General features: G+C 47.7%; 1 protein-coding gene across 2 annotated transcripts; it reads right to left on the minus strand.

Moving 5' to 3' along the window:
- Positions 1–1,019: 1,019 nt before the first annotated feature.
- NAGK (N-acetylglucosamine kinase) lies at positions 1,020–10,650 on the minus strand. 2 transcript variants are annotated; one of them, XM_021001131.2, is made up of 9 exons: positions 10,566–10,650; positions 10,309–10,407; positions 9,234–9,375; positions 8,245–8,355; positions 7,321–7,433; positions 5,218–5,305; positions 3,845–3,942; positions 2,482–2,560; positions 1,020–1,771 (listed from the first exon to the last, which is right to left on the minus strand). In XM_021001131.2, exons 2-9 carry the CDS (start codon positions 10,366–10,368, stop codon positions 1,752–1,754), a joined length of 711 nt encoding a protein of 236 aa, XP_020856790.2. In that variant the 5' UTR covers positions 10,369–10,407; positions 10,566–10,650; the 3' UTR covers positions 1,020–1,751. The 2 variants fall into 2 exon arrangements, with proteins under 2 accessions (XP_020856790.2, XP_020856789.2); XM_021001130.2 differs by having other exon boundaries at positions 1,020–2,328.
- Between the last annotated feature and the right edge of the window lie 3,558 nt (positions 10,651–14,208).

Here is a 14,208-nt window from a genome sequence, read left to right on the forward strand (position 1 = left end):
GCCCCAACAAAATGTAAAATCCTTGAAGATGGACCTTTGTGACATGTAGTAAGCACCTCAGTGCTTACTGATTGGGGGAGCAGCTTTATCATAGACTATATGCTCTGGGCCCCAAATCCAACACTCTGCCGCTATCTTAACTACGAAATAATGGGAGCCTCTGATGGGTGAGGGGAAGTAACTCCACCATCTCAGCATCTCATACATCCAGGGAGTTACCGAGGAGGCATACAAGGGTCATGGAACTAGGGTCAGAGGTGAAGTTTGAATCCTGGTCTTGCATGAAGGAGGGCCTCGAGAAAAATTTGAACTGCATCTTCTCCACAGCCCTCTCCAGAGGGAGCTGTGGTGTAAGCAGGCACACCTCGTTAGGCTAGTGAGACGTAAAAGTTGGAGAGACATAATTTCTAGGTAATTAGTCATTTGATTCATTATGTCAGCATTTTAAGAAAAGAAGTCAGCGGCACTCTCAAACGCCAAAGATGGCAGCAGGCTCATAGCTGATAGACCGTTTTCCTCATTGGCGTAGCGGCTCAGGATCAAGATTGGAATCAAAGGAGACGTTCAGAGGACATCTGCCTGGTCCCAAGAGGTTTCCTTAGCCCTGACATGGAAAGGGGAGGATAGAACACTTGGCTGAGAGATGGTGCCTCCTTCCCTGGTCAGCAGGGCGGGGTGGTGACTCATGTGCACCCTTGGGACCCTGGCCAAGAGGAAAGGGCCCTGACTTCCTTTATGCCATGAGGTGACCAGGATGACTTCCGTTGTGCTGCGAAGTGACCGGGACATCATGGGCTGAGCGCTGGCTCTTGCTAGATATTTTCTCCTATCACAAATGCATACCAAAGACCCCTTACAAATGAGCACACTGAGGGTCATATGGCTGCCAAGCTAATAGGGAATATGGGTGGGTGACTCCCAGGCTCTTTCCAACAGGTGGCACAATCTGTTTCTAGAGCTGGACAAAGGAAGGGACAAGGGTGCCTGGTCTGAAAGCAGAGTAACACTGCTCGTCCGTCTAAAGACAGAAGGAAAGACAATTTATTTTCTTTCCTATGTGACTGATTCAGAACCAGGTGGTAGGTGGCATTGTAGATAGAGTGCTTGACTTGGGAGTCACCTGAATTAGAATCCTGCTTGAGACACACACTAGTTTACCCTTTACATGTCACTCAACCCCTGCCTCAGTTTTCCCATCAGTAATATAATGACTTGGATTAAGGCACAGATAGTATGTTTCTCACATTTGCAGGTAACACTATTGGTAGATAGCTAACCCACTGGGTGACAGGTTATAAAAAGGCTAGAATTGGGTTAAATCAAATAAGATGAAGCTTAACAGGAATGAATGCAAAGCGTTGCGCACGGGGCAAAAATCAGCTTCATCCAGTTTAAGATTGGGGAAGCATGGTTTGACAGCAGTTAAGAAAAAAATCTGGGAGTCTGAGTGGACAGCAGCATGATGGGGACATCAGGCTGCATCGTTTGGGAGGTGCCAGTACCCCTGCGCTCTCCCCAACCAGACCTCCTTTGGAGTGTTGTGTTCAGTCCTGGCAACCACACTGTAACACCGTTGATAAGCAGGACAGCGTCTACGGAAAAGTCACCGAGATGGCAAAGGGCCCTGCATCCATTACACAGGAGTGTTTGGCCGGAGAGAAGAAGACTCGGGGATGATGCCTGTTTTCCAGTATGTGAAGGATGATCACGGGAAGGTCAGACCGGAGATATCGTTTGGCCCCAGAGGATGATTAGCAGCAGCGGGTAGATGCTGTAAAAAGGCCAATTTAAGTTTGAAATCAGGGGAAAAAAATTAAACAATTAGAGCTGTCCGAAAAGGAGATGGGGAGCCTCCAAAGGTAGCAGGTTCAAGCAGAAGCTGGTCAGCCACCTACGGAGTGCCCTGTAGGAAGGACACCTTTTATGGACGGGCTGAACTCCACATCTTCTGAGGATCTCTCCAACTATGTGAGTTGGTTTTTGGACCTACCTCTGCAGGCTGCTGGGACATAACAGATGTATAAAGTACTAAAAAATTTTAGCTATCTTTATTGATTAATAAAGGTAATGATAATAAAGATAGCTGCAGTTTTTCAGCATCTGATGTCCACTGACTGGCCTTGAGGTGGGAAGGCCAGCCCTACCTAGAGAAGGTGTGTTTAAAAAAAATAGCTGCGTTGTTGTCATAGTCCAGGGGCAGCACCTCCCCAATAAACTGAGCCCCCAGGCTGGCTCCCCCCAGGGCAGAGGACTGCTTCAGTTGGAGCAGGGTGAAGCTGGAGAAGGCTCTCTGGATCTTCTTTCCCTCGGCCAGAGTGGAGACAAAGCCTAGAATGGGAGATAGGAGAATGAGAGGGGTTTGGGCACCAGGCGCTGTCTAGAAACTCTGGTGTGGCAGGTGTCCTTGAGCAGTGTGCGGTGGGTGACCTTGTGGACGATGCCGTGCCCCTCTCCTCTCACCCCTCCCTGCCTGCTCCTTACCTTCTTCCAGCAGCTCCCAGCTCTTCCATACAGAGCCCACGCACACAATGGGGAGGCCCACTGGCCCCTGGAAAAGCTTCTGAGGGGAGATGAGAGAGAGTTATTAATACTGGCTTTTAGGGAGAAGGAGAGGGCTGCCATCTCAGGATCTTTCAGCCCCACAGGGGCTTGGCCACTCTGGTCCATCTGCTCTGAGGGAGCACTTCATGCAAGCTGGCTTGCCCCTCCTCCCACAAGGAGCCCAGACTGAGGGGGCCTCGCAGTGGTTGGAAATGGTAGAATGGGAGGGCAGAGGAATTCAGGACTTGGAGATCATTTAGTCCAACACCTTCATTTTATATTTGAGGAAACAGGTCCAGACCAAGGAAGTGCCTTGGCCAAGGTGGAGAAGGTCTCACAGGAGCTATCAAGGGGCAAAGCTAGGACTCTAACTCGAGTCCACTGGCATCATACCCAGTGCATTCTCTCTGGTGTACTGCCGCTCCCCTTTGCAAAGTGGATTGATTCTCAGGCTGTCCTCTGAGGTAGAGGGGGTGTGTGTGTCTGTGTGTGTGTCAGGGAGGGGAGTCTGGATCTGTGATTTATTCCAGGGAACCCTGTGTGTGGAAATACCTGCTGTCGATGGAGATCGGCAGTTCCTATGCATGAACAGTCTGTTTTTAGCCCAAATGGGGTACTTTCTGTTCTCCCTTCACAACAGTTTATCACGGGCTGTTCTCCTATACTTGTAATGCACTCCCTTCCCATCCCCGTTTGGGAATGCCTAGTGCCCTTCAAGGGCATTTCCTGATCCCCAGTGTGCTTCTACCTCCCCCCAACTCACTTCCCTATTTTGTATTTACTTATCTGTGTAAGATACATAACACACTTATTAAGCACTTCTTAATAGCGCCAGACACTGCCAAGCACATGTGTTGTTTCTCCCATACAATGTAAGCTCCTTGAGGGCAGGCATGATTTTGTTTCTTTCTTTTTGTCCTTAGCATAGTGCCTTGAAATAATAAACTCTTGTTGAATTGGAGTGAATTAGGAAGTTGCCTGAGGATCTCAATAGGGGAAGCAACCTACCCAGGGCCACCAGCCTTTATGAGTCAGGACTTGAACCCTGGGCTTCCCAACTCCAAGGCCAGCCTTCCATCTACTATACTATGCTGCCTCTTGAAGAAACAAACTCAAGTCAAGTGAGAGAAGGACAGAGATGTGAGTGAGTGGGGACAAGGAGCTAGAATAGAGGTAAGAGAAAGCGAAATGAAAATTAGGTCAAAGTAAGCCTCATTTTCAGCAACCATGAAGGTGGGATTTCTTTGCTTATCTATTGCCTTCCCTCCAGTGCCTACCTTCCCCATTCCCCACCTCCACTTACCGGGTGTATCTTGGGCAACACAGCCAGTATATGTCTGGCCAATACTTCTCCAGCCTTCCTGAAAATGTGGTGGCAGAGGGGGTCACCCTTTTGAGCACCTAAAATGGAGAAGCAAGAGAACTGAAGAATGAGGGAGCCTGGACTCAGCTTCATCCATCCATTCATTTACCTATGCATCAGTTCATAGAAATCAGGTCTTTATAGAGCATCTCTTATGTGCCTAATCTTGTGCTAGACACTTCAAGGAAGGAAAGGAAAAAGTGAAGTTACTGCCATGGGGAGCCAGAGAAACCCTATCCAATGAGGACTTTTGAGCAAAAGAATAGATGGACAAATCCATGCATGAAGAAGCTTAATCTGGAAGTCGTGTGAGTGTGAAGAAGGGACGTAGGAATCCCTGATAGGAGAGTATTGCAATAGCCCAGGTGGGTGGGAATGAGGCTAGTCATAGGGTGGTGGCAGTGGGCATGGTGAGGAAGGGACAGATATAAGAGGTGTTGTCATATAAAAATGGTCAGGATTTAATGATATACTGCACGGAGGGCAGAAAGAGGAAACAGTCAAAAGGATGTTCAAAGTTATGTACATGGAGTATGAAGGGAATGGTGCTGCCACAGTCAGAAATAATGAAGTCAGGAGTCAGAGTGGATTTGTGGGAAAGATAATTAATTATCTTGGTTTTAGATAAGTATGTGAGGGATTCTTGGGGCTGGTAGGCAGTTGGAGATGTGGGTCTAGAACCGGTAAGTCTTAGCTCTTTTTGAGTTATGGGAAAATAAAGATGGAAGAGAAAGGAGTGAGGGAAGGAATCAGAGATTTATCCAAAGCAAGTTTTGGTTGTGGTTTTGATTTTTTATTATTGCTGTCTATTTTCCTAGAAAGAGACACGTGCCCACTGAAAGAGAATGTATGTTTTAGAGCTAAGATAAGCATTAAAAAATCATTCAGTCCAGTCTACTCATTGGAAAGATGAAGAAACTGAGCAACAGTGATGCCAAAGAAGAGGGCCAATGAAACACTTTTTTAAATGCAGAGAGAACAGAAAAGTTCAAAATGAAGCCTAGACAAGTAAGACAGTTATGAAAATAACATGCAGAAATCATTATATACTTTCTTTAAAAAGCAAGTAATGAAATAGAGATTGTTTCATAGAAAACCATCCTTTGTGATGTGGAAATGCTTGTGTGTGTGTGTGTAGGAAAAAAAAGTTCAAGAAAGTCTCCATAGCAAAGCACCAACATTCAGTGGGATTCAGTGGGAGTGAGGTCTCATTCCTGACTCCCACGGCTGCCTGCTGCCCTTCCCCTCATGGAGGCTGGAACCAAGCTGGACAAGACCACAAGGTTATGCTTCCCACCCCATCTCTCCTGTACCTTCTGCAATTTTCCGGCAAAATCCGGCAAACTTGGATTTATCAAAGTTTCTATAGAGGTGGTTGAGGAGTCCCATCCGGTCAGACACCTGAGGGCACAGAAGGTTGTTTAGATGGTCATTAGAAAGGAGAAAGCTTTCCCAGAAAGCCTCCAGTGAACTTCATCCCAACCCCATCACCAACAGTGGCAGCTGTGTGGTTTGAAGACAACTGGAGGGATGACTGGTCTTCACCATAGGAATTCTAGGAAACCTGGGAATTGTATTGTCAAAGGATATGGAGCTCAAAGTGACCTTAACAGAATCAGAGCCATAGAATTGCCAGAGGGTGGACCTGGGGGGTCATCCAGTCCAACCCCCACATTTTACAACTGAATCAACTGACCCTTACAGAGGAAAGGACCTGTCCCAGGCCACACAATCTCCTCCTAGAGCCAGGACTAGATCGTCTCTCCAGACATTCACTCCAGGGCACCTTTCACACTAGTCTTCCTCTCTAACCACTTCTGCCCTTTTCCTAACCAGTAGCCCTAAGATTTCATCCTGAAACCAGAGACAATCTAGAGTCTAGACCAAAGCCTTCACTTTACAGTGGAAGAAAACCAAGGCCTAGAAAGAAGCTTTGAATTGCAGGGGGTCACACCCCAAACACAGGTCCCTGAACTTTCAGTCCAAGACTTTGTCTCCACCTGCACTCAAGAATTAAATAATAAAAAAAGAAAACCAAATCACAATAGTATCAAAAATGAAAAGGGTAAATATACCACTAATGAAGATGTAGTCAAAGCAATTGTTGAGTTATTTTTGCTCAGTGATATTCCAGTAAATTTGACAATTTCAGTGAAATGGAATAACTTACAAAAAGATCTGTTAATGCCTGCATTAACAGAAGAGGAAACAGAATATCTAAATAAATCTATTTAAGAAAAAGAAATTGAACAGGCCATAAATGAACTTTCTAAGAAAAAAGCATTAGGACCAGATGGATTTGTAAGTGAATTCTACTAAACATTTAAGGATGAACTAATTCCAGTATTAAATTATTTGGAATGATAGGCAAAGAAGGAATCCTACCAAACTCCTTTTTTGAAACAAATATGGTGCTGATACCTAAACCAGGAAGAGCAAAAACAGAGAAAGAAAATTATAAGCCAACTTCACTAATTAATATGGCAGCAAAAATCCTAAATAAAATACTAGGTAGGACGCTACAGCAATATATCACAAAGAACATACATTGTGACCAAGTGAGATTTATACCAGGAATACAGGGATGGGTTAACGTAAGAAAAACTATTAGCATAATTGATTATATCAATAACAAAAATCATGATATCAACAGATAAATAGAAAAATCTTTTGACAAAATACAACACTCATTCCTATTAAGAACACTTGAAAGGATAGGTATAAATGGATTGTTCCTTAAAATGATAAGAAGCATCTACCTAAAATGGGTGGGGAAACTGTGGCCTTCTAGGTCCTTAAGTGTGGCCTTTTGATTGCATCCAAATTTTACAGAACAAATTTGTTGACTGGAGGAGGACTAATGTCCCAATTGCCAAAAAAAAGAAGAAGAGAAGAGAAGAGAGTGCAAACTTTAGATCAGTGAGCTTGACTTTGATTCATGGGAAAATTCTAGACTAGATTATTAAAGGGATGGTTGGTGAACATCCAGAAGGGGAAGCAGTGATTACTAGAGCCTGCAGGGGCTTCACTGAGAGCGGGTGATGCCAGACTCTTAACCTCTGTTTACCTTAGTTTTCTTATCTGTAAAATAGGGGAGGTGGATTCGGTGGCATCTGAGCTCATGGCACCTGACCTCCTCACACCCACAAGCTGGCCTTGTTCATCCATCCTTCTAGGCTACCAGGTTTGTAATCTCATGTTATCCCAGACTGCTCACTCTTTCTTGCTCCATTTATCCAATCTCTTGTTGCATGTGTGTATATGTAGATCTTGCTACCCAGGGTAGACTTTCTTCCCTCCCCCCCAACCAAGGCAGGTGTAGGGAAGGTGCTCCTCTCCCTACTGCCACCTTTTCTCCTTCCCTTCCACTGTACCTAGCCTGGGACGGATGGGGACTTAGGGGAGGAGGGACCTACCTGGAAGTAGTCAAACATGGCTTTTTTGACATAGTCTATCTTATGTGGAGACACCTCCAGGTTGTCCATGGTGTCAAAAACTGTCTTCACTGCTAAATGTGCAATCCAGTAGGCTGTGGAAGAAATGGGTGAGGTCAAGTCTGGAAGGGAGATGCCTCCTCTGGAACAAGTGAGGAAGCTGAAGCCCAGAGGGTCAGTAGGTCATACAGCAAGGGAGCGTGAGAGCTAGACACCACAGGTCTGGGCCCCCCAACCCAAGGCTCTGTTGCCACACTTAAGTCAGAACTGGGTGTGGTGCAAAGGCCTCTGGATTTGGGCCCAGTGGATAAGGGTTCAGAACTGGCACTTTCTACCTCTGCCACCTCAGGCATGTTACTTCCCCTCCTTGGGGCTGAGTTTCCTTATCTGTAAAATGAGATGGTTGGATCAGATGATCTCTGAGGGCCCTTCCACCAACTCTACAATCCCACATCATCTCCGGAGCTGTTGGAGTCTGGGAACTCCAACCACACTCTGGTCCCCACTCAGAGACAGGCTAGAGTCTAGAGACCTTGAGGGTTGATGAAGGAACCGGAAGCATTTAGTCTCGAGGGGAGAAACTCAGGTGGGGTGTGATCGAGGTGTTTAAGCATCTGAAAGGCCCTGAAGAATACTCAGACTTGTTCTGTGTGCCCCACTATGCAGAACAAGCCTCAGTGGGCCGCCTGGGTGGGGAGTGGGTGGGGAGAATGACCACTTGTTGGGAATGTCATGGGGGCATTCCCAGAGGTAGGCAGCTAGGTGGATCAGGGGAGAGAGCTCTGGACTTGGAGTCTGGAAGACCAGAATTCAGATCCAGGACCCTCTAGTCTAGAGGGCAGCTTGAGGGCCTCAGGCAGGGAGAGATACAGCTGATGTGATGTCCCCGCCATTTCCCATTCTCACCAGAGCCTTCATCACCCATGAGGTGTCCCCAGCCACCGCATCCTTGCTCAGAGCCATTTGGGTTGATCAGTTTGCAGTTGGACCCTGTCCCAGAAATAAGCACCACTCCACCTGGAGGGAGAGAGGGCATGGCTCAGCAGTTTTCCAACGGCAGAGACACAGTTAAAACGCCTGTTCCCTCGAGCCTGGAGGATCTGGGGCAGGAATCTCACTCTTCAGTTGAAGACTGTTTCCAGATCTCTGTTGAGGCTAATGGAGTACATACTCCAGGAAAGACCTTATTTTGTGGGGTCCTTTCTCCCATGGTGGGAGGACTGTGTATGGAAAAGAAACAGCTGTCATCTGAACCCCAGATTTCCCAGCCAGTAGCCTGGCTGCCCTGCAAGGGGCTGCACCACCTGGCTAGCCTCCAGATCTTTTTTCTCTTCCCACTTCTTTACAAAAACCCTAATTTGGACATACTCTGCTCTAACGTTTAACTCTGTTACTTTGACCACCCTTGTGGGGACACTTCTCCGCTTCTAGAGCACAGTTCTTAGCCTAGAGTCCATGAATTTATTGTTTTTGTTTATGTTTTTAATATTCTGATATCCATATTTCCATATAATTATTTTACATGTTATTTTTTTTATTTTATGCATTTAAAAATATGATTCTGAGAAGGGGTTCATGACACAAGAAAAATTCTCAAACCTTTGCTCTAGAGGGTCCCTAACTTTGGACTCCTCCCCAACATTTTTTCCCCTTCATCAAAATACACCTCCTTCCTTCTCTGCTCTGGGCTACCTGGAGTGGTACAGAAGGTGAAGTCAGTCAACTCAGAGGACGTCTAGAGTGAAGCTTAGGATCTAAGGAAGTTGGTTCCAGCTGTTTGCAGGGAATGTCTCCTCTTCCAGGGAGCACAATTCTGGAGGGACCCAGCCCTCTGATGTCCCTAGCCGAGGCAGCCAAAGCCCTGACGAGAGCCCTGTCAGTGAGGCTGGTCTTACCTTTGGCTGTGGCTGTGGCAATGGACCCCGCTGCATCCGTAGAGATGAAGTAACTGTCACTCAGGTCAGGATAGAGGCTTTGCAACCGCTCGGTCAAGGAAGACACTGCAGTGCTCTGTTCCGCCCCACTCAGGCTCAGGCCCTGCCATTTGGAAAAGGTCAGAGTTCAGGGATGATCTCTAACTCTGTTCAAGACTCGTCAATAGGTCCCCAGTATTCAGGGTCACATCCACCCTCTTTCTCCTAGAACTCAGGGGTCTTCTACCATCTGGCTCCAGCTAGACTTCGCTGCCTTATCTTCATCCAGACCCCACTCCAGCCAAGCCAGTCTCCCCACTGTCCTCTAATTGTGCCAGCCTTTGAGTCAGGAAGACCTGTGTTCGCGCTTTGCTTCTGGAACGTATGATGGGACACGGGGAAATTACTCATTTTTGTTTTTTTAAATCAACGAATAAAAAACCAAAATCCTCAGCACCTAACACAGGGTCTGGCAATAGTAGGCCCTTAATAAATTCATACCAAATTGAAGTCAGGAGGGGGAACTTGTTTTGGGGAGATAATGATGGTCGTGGTTTGGGACCTACTCAGTTTGGAATACTAGCAAAAGATGGAGGCAGTGTGATACCCTAGAAGGATTGCTGGATTTAAAATCAAGGTTCAAACAGGATCCCTAACACTATTAGCTGTGTGACTCTGGCAAATCACCTAACCTCTGTGGACCTCAGTTTTCTCTCTTTTGTTCTGGAGGCAGCCGGTGTTAAGTGACTTGCCCAGGGTCACACAGCTAATAAGTATCTGAGGCCACATTTGAACTCAGGTCCTCCTGACTCCAGGGTCAGTGCTCTATCCACTTCATCTAGCTGTCCCAACCTCAGTCTCCTCAGTTGTTAAATAAGAGGGTCAGATTAAAACACAGCCATGCTTTCTTGCCCTGTTATCTGCTTGTTTGTCCCCTACTGGTGACCTGGGGGACTCTCGGGGTGTTCTCGGTCCCGTATTTTCCCTCTGACACCACGTGCTGATGCCTAGCTCTTAATTTCCCAGATCCCCTCTCTGGCTTCTGCCCCAGACTCACCAGGCTGCGCAGTGGTTCATTGAGCTTGACCCCAGCTTTCTTCTTGGCCTCATTCACCATGGCATTGATCCTTTCTGCACATGCATCCAGCCCAATCAGCTGGTGCCAGGAGAGAAAAGGAGGGAAATGGGCTTTGGACTGTCCCGCCTCCCTCCCCCTTCCCAACCTCTCCTCTGCAGAGCCTTTTCCCAGGCCACAGAATGCTCCAGGGAGAGCCAAGCAACCCCAAATCCACCCCATCCCCAAGTCTGTCTTACCCACTGATTGGTGTTAGGTCCGTCAGCTTCTGCTACAACCTTGCCTTTTTCATTCAGCAGCAGGACCTTGGAGTGAGTGGCCCCCCTAGGGAATAGCCCAGACTCAGTCCCAGCTCTGGTCTGATGGCAGAGAAACAGCCCCCACCCTCAGGAAGCCCCTCGTCTGATAGGGAAGATACAATCCTAACTCCTCTTCATCAAATCCCATCCATCTGTCATGGCCTACCCCTTCTTCCATGGAGACTTTCTCCTCTGAGAGGTCCTATACCATTGACTTTATGACCACTTAATCTCAGACTACAGGGGACCAGGCCTGTGGCTTTATTGATGCAGGAAATAAATTACCCATAAGATCATGGATGATTTATCTTAGGGAATTAGCTGGCATTACACGGCCAGGGGCTGAGGTAGGACCTGCACCCAGGTCTTTCTGGCTCCAAGGCCTGCTCTCTGTCCACTAGGCCACAGCTGCCTCTGGTAACATTAGCTGGCCTTTATAGAGAACTCTCCAGAAGACCTTATTCCAGCTTCCCACCTCAGCTAGTTAAATGCCCGTAGGCCTGGGCAAGCCACTCCTCCAGCTCTACAAGAGATTGGTGATTAGATTCTAATCAAGGCTGCGGCTTGACTTGGGTAAGCAAGTCACAGACTTTGAGGAGCCTCAGTTCTCCCACCTTCCTGTGAAATAAGGGCTATTGCCTCCAGGGACACAGCCACAGAGTCTAAAGGGGTCTTAGATATCATCTCCTTCCATCTCTTCGTTTTATAAATGAGGAAGTCACATGCCCAAAGACCATATTGTTAGCCAATAGCAAAGAAGGAACTGAAACCCCAGTGTCTTGGCTCCCAACAGTGTTCTTAAGATCAAGCTACCTCTTAGGAAGTAATGTGGCATGGCATGCTGGATTGGACGTAAATGGCCACTGGTTCAAATCTAATGTGGTGTGACCTTAGGTCCCCCTCCCTGGGTTGGTGTCAAGTGGGGGGTTAGTCCACATGACTCCCAGGGCCCTATAAGCCAACAAGGTAGAAGTATAAAACTCTGTGACACAGTGATACACACACAGCCAGGTTAGACTAGCCATATATAATCACTGTACCCATTGTACTTGGGATCAGGAGAGACCCAGGATCGAATCCTGCCTCTGACAACGGCTAGCTGTATGGCCTTGAACAAGTCACTTCTCCCTTCTCTAAGTCTCAGTTTCCTCATCTGGAAAATGGTGATAATAGCACTCACACTACCTGCCCCAGAATAATGTTGTAAGTAAAACTCACATTACTCTAGATGTGTGAACCCAAGTGTTATAGGAATGGACTCAGCCTTAGGGACAGCTAGGTGTCAAAGTAGATAGAATGCAGGGCCTGGAGTCAGGAAGACTCATCTTCCTGAGTTCAAATCTGAGCTCAGACACTTACTAGCTGTATGACCCTGGGCAAGTCACTTAATCCTCCTTGCCTCAGTTTCTTCATCTGTAAAATGAGCTGGAAAAGGAAATGCCAAACCACTCCAGTGTCTTTGCCAAGAAAACCCCCAAATGGGGTCATGAAGAACTGAACACGACTGAAAAAACCTGAACAAGAAAAGAATCCTGGTGGACTCTTCTCTCTAGAGCCAACTGAGGTAAGGAGATTATGGCTCCTTCAGGAAACTGATATTCAGTACGGCAGGAATGTCTGTCTGTGTGGAAGATCCAACTGATTTCTCCATACTAGGTCCTGCTACACCCCCTCATATTCCAGCCAAACTGCCGTATTTGTTATCCATCCCCCCCTCTCCTCCCTACACAGATGACATTCTATTTCTTCTCTTTGCCTGTGTCCCTGGAATGCAATCACCTCCACCTCTTAGAACACCACCTTCTACTTAAAGGGTTCCTGATCCCCCACGTGGTATTTTTCTGTCCCCATTCAATCAGTCATTCCATTTTTTACTTTGTAAACATTTTTATCAGCTTATCAGTGTACTTTCTGTCTTCCCCAATCAAACATAAGCTGCTCCATTTTTAACTGTATCCCCAGAATCTAATTCAGTATCTGATACATAGTAGGAACTAATTAATTAATGCTAATGGAATTGAATAAATGCTTATTAAATTAAAAGACTGTTACACCCATCCTGGCAAGAAGGGAGGAGAGGCTTGGGCCAGGGTAGCAGCATCAGTAACAAAGAGGATGGGGCTCAGTGAGAGATTAAATAAAGAATCAGCAGGTGCACATGATTCTCCTATCTATTTATTGAGCGCCAACCTCTCCGCTGATCTCCAGTTTCAAATCTCCAGTTGCCTTTTCAGACATCTCCCTACCTGGCAGACATCTGAAGCTCAACATTTCCCCCTTAAATCATCGAGCTCTTCTTTCTTCCCTGGTACCAAAGGGTACCAGCCTCCAGTGCCCCTGGAGCCCTCACTATCTCTCTCTCTCTCACACTGCCATATCCAGTCTGCTGCCTTTGCAGCATCTCATCTTTTCTCGTCTGACACTGCCTCCACTCTGGACCATTCCTCTCATCACCTCATGCCTGGACAACAGCCTGCGGGTGGGTCTGCCTGCCTGCAGTGTTCCCAACTGTCCTCCACTCAGATGTTAATAGATCTTTCTAAAGTGCAGTTTTGACCACATCACCCCCATATTTAATAAACTCCAGAATCCAATATCAAATCACGTTTAGCTTTCTTTTTTAGCACCTTCATTACCTGGCTTGCCCCTCCCTACTTTTCCTGTCTTCTTACTCTGGAAGTAATTCCATGCACTCTTGAGTCAGTGACATTGGCCCCCTGCCTGTTCCTCGCATAACACAAGTATCTCTCCACTCCAGGTTCTCCTTACCTGGCAAGCTCTCCCTTCTCATCTCTGCCTCCCCTCAGCTAAAATCCCCTCCCTCACTCGTTCGTTCGTTCCTCCTAACTTAGGATCGGTGCCTCCCTTCATTCAGAATGCCTTCCAGTTCATCCGATCCACCTTTTGTTTGCATAGTTACTACCAGGTTATCTCCCCCATTACAAAGTGAGCTCTTGGAGGGCAGGGACAGTCTTTGGCTTTTCGAATACCAGGTGCTCAATCAAAACCTGGACGCTGGAGGAGGGGAGAGGAGGGAGAAGGGTGACAACCAGGCTCGTAGGCCACGTGCACAATGATTAGGTAGCTGGAAGCTAAAGACTCAGGTTCAAGTCCGGACTCAGACACTTCGTGGCCGTCTGACCCCGGCGGGTCGCTTTAATTCTCTCAGCCTCAGTTTCCCTCTCTGCCAAGCGAAGGGGCTGAATGATCGCTTCCAACTCCTGCGGGTCCCCCGCTCCCTCTCGCACCCCGACACCATCAGAGACACAGACGGACACACCTGGCGGCATCTGGAGCAGCGGGGCACGGCGGCGCGCGCGCGCGCCCAGCACACCTCCACTTACTTGGGAGGCGACAGCCCCCCTGGGCCGGGGTCAGTCCCAGCCCCAGTCCCAGCACTCACCCCTCCACGCCCCCCGAACAGCTCCATGGGGCGCTTCCGTTGCGCCGCGAGCCGATCCCCGCCGCTGGCTCCCGACCGCCCGGTGCCCCTGAACCCTCTGCCCTGCTCGGCCGGACCCCGACCACGTCCGGCTCAGGCCGGCCCGTCATGTGACGCCTTCATTGTGTTGCCACCAGTATT

Source organism: Phascolarctos cinereus, unplaced genomic scaffold (genome assembly GCF_003287225.1).
Source record: "Phascolarctos cinereus isolate Bilbo 61053 unplaced genomic scaffold, phaCin_HiC Scaffold_2;HRSCAF=192, whole genome shotgun sequence".
Taxonomy (NCBI): domain Eukaryota; kingdom Metazoa; phylum Chordata; class Mammalia; order Diprotodontia; family Phascolarctidae; genus Phascolarctos; species Phascolarctos cinereus.

Bases quoted from the DNA above. Each gene is read 5' to 3' on its own strand.
- NAGK (XM_021001130.2), bottom strand. From the start codon at position 10,368: ATGGTGAATGAGGCCAAGAAGAAAGCTGGGGTCAAGCTCAATGAACCA. The intron at 9,376-10,308 runs GTGAGTCTGGGG...TCCAAATGGCAG, and splicing joins ATGAACCACTGCGCAGCCTG to GGCCTGAGCCTGAGTGGGGC. The intron at 2,561-3,844 runs GTAAGTGGAGGT...ATCTCCCCTCAG, and splicing joins TGTTGCCCAAGATACACCCG to AAGCTTTTCCAGGGGCCAGT.